We start from the raw sequence: 5,739 nt of genomic DNA, 5'->3' as shown, positions 1-5,739 counted from the left end.
TTCTACAATATAATAAACATGTGTTTATGAATCACTATCAAATAACGATGATAGCAGGTGTTCTCCAAACCAAACTTGACATGGTCGCTTCAATATTATATAGAAAACATGGTTTATTAGTTTTAATAGTTTATCTCATTTACAGTTGATTTTGCTGCACTAGTTGGTGAAGGGGGGTTTCAAACTGTCGTCAGCAATATGTCAACTGTAATATGCCTGTTGGGGCAAAACTGGGTATTTGCTGGCAGTCATCCGTGGAAAGACTGTCTACACTCAACAACGAGGATTATTGTCACAAGTAATTACTTGTTGACCTTTTAGCGAGCGTTGTATATTTACGGGTCATACTGATTACAGGACCGATAAACGAAAACACAGTCATGTGACAATAAATACTGTTGATGTTTACGTTTGAACATCTGATCGGTATTAATCATCGGTGTAAATAATCGTTTACAAGGAAAAGCAATATTCGTAAAACCTTATACAACTCGATGCAAAATAACTGAAGATAATGAAACATTTTAAGTACATTCGCTTGACACGACTGAATAAAAGGTTGACGATAACGATCGATGTTATAAATCGAATCCTGCATATATACGGAGCGAGGTATACATACGTCATAATGAAGCTGCCTTGTGCCACGTCATATTGTATCTGTGTGGTGTCTCTAATGCAACATGCATCTCTACAGCAACATACATCTCCACAGCAACATACATCTCCACAGCAACATGCATCTCTACAGCAGCATACATCTCCACAGCAACATGCATCTCCTCAACAACATGCATCTCTACAGCAACATGCATTTCTACAGCAACATACATCTCCACAGCAACATGCATCTCCACAGCAACATGCATCTCTACAGCAACATGCATCTCTATAGCAACATGCATCTCTACAGCAACATGCATCTCTACATCAGCATGCATCTCTACAGCAACATGCATCTCTACAGCAACATGCCTCTCTACAGCAACCTGATTCTCCACAGCAACATGCATCTCTACAGCAACATGCCTCTCTACAGCAGCATGCATCTCCACAGCAACATGCATCTCTACAGCAACATGCATCTCTACAGCAACATGCATCTCCACAGCAACATGCATCTCTTCAGCAACATCGTCACGATATGGCTGAAATATTGCCGATGTGACGTAAAGCTTTAACTCACTCACTCTACAGCAACATGCATCTCTACAGCAACATGCATCTCTACAGCAACATGCATCTCTACAGCAGCATCCATGTCCACAGCAACATGCATCTCTACAGCAACATGCATCTCTACAGCAACATGCACCACAACATATAATTAGTTCAAGGGGCACAGGTGCCCCCGTAGTCCGCTGTGCAGAGTTGCTTCCCGCCTGCCCCTTGAAACATATGGTCGTGGGTTCGAATCCCGGTTCACCAAAATTATGTTTCTCGGTTTGTCAGCACCATACCCGTGCTCGTTGGTTTCACCGATGAGGTATATGTCTGAGACCTGCATCACTTCGGGCTCTCCTCGAACATTAAGCTGAGTCGCCGTGATATAAATGGAATACTGTTAAAAGCGACGTTTAACCAAATCACTCACTCACTCACTCGACCACTAATTAGTACAACCAATTGATTGTATTTCGTTCAATGAAGAAACGTTTTACATTTACTTCTGTGATTTTGTAAACTTGTCACGTACAAACATAGTTACGAAGAATATTATGTTTTACTCAGAAGAGAAGATGTTAAAAGTGCAGGTTAAAAGAGGAGGTCAAGGGGGATGTTCAAAGGGGTTTAACGTCGCTTTCAAGATTATTACACTAACATAGCGACGTGTATGCAGGTGAGTGAGTGAGTGAGTTTAACGCCACCTTCAGTTCCAGCGATATGATCCTCCATAGATAGATAGATAGTTTGAGGTTACACTATATAAGACGGATACATGAATATAAATTTAAACTAAGAAAGTAGTTACATGTCATAGAGAAGGGGGTATGAACAAATGATGTATTAACATAATGAGAGACTAGTAACATAGTTTCGCCCTATATCAAGCTCAAGATTTTTCATGCAATCAGGCATTCCGCCTTAGAGGAAAGACATGATAACATCATCTTCGTTCGACCAAAGGTCAACAAAGGAATTCGCATCTGTGATATCAAAGATAGTTTCGAACATTTCATTTCTTTCTTGCATATTAATAGTACACATGGCATAAAGATGTGTTCGACTATGTCATGGGCAACAGTTTCGCAATGACATTCTCGCGATTCTATCTTAGAGCATCCTATTTTGACCATATTAGACAGAACATAAAACCATGAAGGTAATCGTAAAGAAAGTTCCCAAAATCGCTGAAATAATCTTCTTAACCCACATCATTCAACCACTAAAAAATGACAATATATGTGTAATATTTCATTATCAACATCCAAACGGTAACCAAAATTTAACTTTTCCAAAGTTTTAACTACTTTCACACATGTCAAATGAAAGATCCCTTTCCATAATCATAAGAACTGTCTGCTAAACGCTAAAAGTCCATTTTACAACTCCGCCTGTATCATGAGCTATAAATGACTATTCTTATGAGTCACTATCAAATAGGGATGATGCCAGGTGTTCGCGGACAGATGAGCGTATTCTGCCCCACCAGTGGCACCCGTCGGAAAGTAAATTTCATTACAAGTGCAAAGTGGAATCATCCAATCAGTGTCAAACTCGCTATAAGCACTAAACTTCTGACAGAAAGCAATATAACCCAACTTGCATCTCCTGTCACTGATTAAATAGTCAGGGACTTCGTCTCAAGTGGGCCAGTAACAGACACGTGCCAACTTGACTTCAACCAGTGTTGAACCAGCCAGAATATTAGTGGACGTTTAGCGCTCAGGGGTCCTTCTTGAGTGTATTGATACAGACAATGCACACGGACTGCGGGTTACACTATTGGCACCAACGTCTCAGCATTGCATATAAGGGGCTCTATCCCGTCTTAATGGCGAGGTGTTTCTCTGACAAATGGTACTTACATGAGGAGTCAGCATCCTATAACAAGAGACTACAAAGGGACGTTCAGCCCGCTCTGTCGGGGACATGTTTTGTTCTCATCATTTGCCGCTTCTCAGACCACTTTGCAGTAAATTGAGTTCCATTTAAATGACACGGGTGCATATTAATGGGACTGGAGACTCCTGGAGTACTCTCTTGTCGCTGGACGGATGCAACACTTCCGACGAGGCGTAAATATTTAACTCACTCACCCCAGTTCTTGCTTTGTCTCTATTCCATGTCTGGTATTTCTGATGCTTGGTAAACATGGTAAGAAACCTCGTCACAAAAAGCACTTTGCCAGAAAGTTTGTCTTTGAGTAATTTGAGTAAATCAAATATTGAAAATGACAGTTGTGTTCCCTTTCATAGCTATGACTGACTATCGAGGCTCGTGGAGACAACAAAACCTTTCCGTACCATGGTTGATGTATCTGTAAGTGGTCCTCGACTGCTGTTTAGATACGTGCGTCCCGTTCTCAGAAGTCCATTCAATTTCTTGGTCGCGTCGTGAAGTCTCACTGTGTGTAACATTGTCTTGGTATTCAAATCATTAATAATGCGTATCCAATTATCTAAGTGGCTGTTATGTAGATCGGTTGTGAGTGATTACTGTGGGCTTCCATTATTTTATCAATAGTCCTGGCATGTCGTCATTCCGTTCCTTCCTACGTGTATTGCAAACATCAGTGTATGAGTGAGTCAATGTCGGGTTTTGACGTGAACCATATGTTTCCGTGTTTTTAGGTGAATAATTGACTTACTTTTCCACGTGTTTGTGACGGGTGGCACCGGGTGGCAGGATACGCCCACCTTTTCGCGAACACCTGGTATCATCACTGGTTTGAGCACGTGTTCGTAATAAAGTCCTCATCGACTCTGCTTTAAGCAGATATTTCTTATGAATATGGAAAGGGTTTTGTCCCTTATATATATTTGAACTAACTTGTGTTGGCTTAAATATTGCTACAACTCGGTCCAGGTTATTTATCTAATAGAAAACGTCAACGTCAGAGAATAAGCAGTCTCGGTTATCTGCCGAAACAGAATCCGTTTTGCATAAAAGGCCAAAAATGGTGATAATCATGTGAATTAAGTTCAATTTCGCAAACGTGTTTGCGCACAATCTGTAAGAAAAAGTAAGAGTGCGTTTCCTGCTTCGTGAACAATCATTAAAAGATCAATAAACAAACAGAGGATTTGTTGAAAGTGCTCTTTAATACTTTCTCTACATTTAGTTTTTTATAAATATGAGTGTTACAATAAGGACATTGTTGTTAACATATGTGTATGGGATTAGAATACAGTGCATGGCAGTAAATGGCAGGATAGGGATTAACTTCATAAAACGTATTGAGTTTGACTATGTTCGCTGCAAAACTACCTTTTAGAACATACACACCATTCAAGGCCATAGTAAAGCATTCGAATATTATGTGGTAGACATCTGGAGGACATTTCCTAATCGACGCATCCATGATCACAACAATGTCCGATGCAATTCCTGATTTTTACTCGTGTCATATGTACTCATGCTTGTTCAGGTAAACACTTGACTTGCTTTTGCATGTGTTTGTGACTGGTTTTCAAACACAGTGAAGTCAAACGATTAATTGCAGGCGTTGTACACAGACAAACAATATGTACTGTGGATCTACAGTGTAAATACAGAGTATTCTGATGATGGCGCTGATTACATTATGTTGTGAGTACAGAAACAAGCACCTGTCGTACCAGTTCCATTCTTCAAACCTCAGAGTAAACCTTGCTCTAACACACCCTTTCAAATCCTTTTAACGATATTGCTGTTATTCGTAATATTGTCATTCCAACAAAGATTATTAAGAAGCACATTCATGCAATTAACGTTAGACACTTTTTGTTATTAAATAATATCCGTATTACTGTAATCAATGAAGCTATTGTAATTATATTGTTTTTTTCAGTAAATAAGAGCGACAAAAAAGTCTGAAGTATCCGCGTTGAAAACGTAATATTGATCATCTCTTGTTTTTTGTAACACGCTGAACACGGACATTGCGACATAACATGGAAGCACAAATACCGTTATATTATTCATCCCTGCGATACATATTGCTTTTGTCGCATATAGTATTTACATAGGTTGTTTGGTTAATGAGCAAATCGATTTCCGTTTTCAGACAGAAGCCACTTCAGGATATGTAATTACCATTGTTTAATATTCTGTGTGTCATGACTGCATAAAAAGGAAGCTGTAAGACAAGCACTATACATCCAGACGTAACAGAAAAAGCTAAACTAAATGGTAAGTAGGGCACAGAGCAGGTGCCATGTGTTTGGAATAGCGCCATATAAATATACATATTATGGACAGATTAAAACAAAAATGCAGCAAAATGGGTTTGGGTGATCCTGGCACAGTCAGGTTGGTTTGACTCACCATCAGCTCAGGGCCCTTGCCACCTCTACACGCAGCCCAGACAGCGAATGGGACTTCTTCCAGGGAGGGCTGCCTTGTTGAACCCACCCGGACTTTCAGAGGGTGCAAAGACTCCCCAACACTGCAGCCTTCTGCATTACTAAGATTGTCAGAAGGGCTGTATTTCTGGCAGCAAACCCCAATGTCAGTCAACGGATTGGCAGGTAGCAAACCTAACACCGAGAACAATGGGGAGTCGGACAACTTGGGACTTGGAATGCAAGCGTGACA

The 5,739-nt window shown here is 40.3% G+C and overlaps 1 protein-coding gene across 1 annotated transcript; it reads right to left on the bottom strand.

Moving 5' to 3' along the window:
- Positions 1-623: 623 nt before the first annotated feature.
- On the bottom strand, positions 624-1,121 carry LOC139453916 (uncharacterized). Its single transcript, XM_071235360.1, has one exon. It carries the CDS (start codon positions 1,119-1,121, stop codon positions 624-626), a length of 498 nt encoding a protein of 165 aa, XP_071091461.1.
- Positions 1,122-5,739: the final 4,618 nt, after the last annotated feature.

The sequence above is a fragment of the Haliotis cracherodii genome, unplaced genomic scaffold (genome assembly GCF_022045235.1).
Source record: "Haliotis cracherodii isolate W230 unplaced genomic scaffold, xgHalCrac1.p SCAF_10, whole genome shotgun sequence".
NCBI lineage: Eukaryota > Metazoa > Mollusca > Gastropoda > Lepetellida > Haliotidae > Haliotis > Haliotis cracherodii.
The sequence above is the reverse complement of the archived record's forward strand: the minus strand, read 5'-3'. Positions and strand labels throughout refer to the sequence as shown.

Bases quoted from the DNA above. Each gene is read 5' to 3' on its own strand.
- LOC139453916 (XM_071235360.1), bottom strand. From the start codon at position 1,121: ATGCATGTTGCTGTGGAGATGCATGTTGCTGTAGAGATGCATGTTGCT.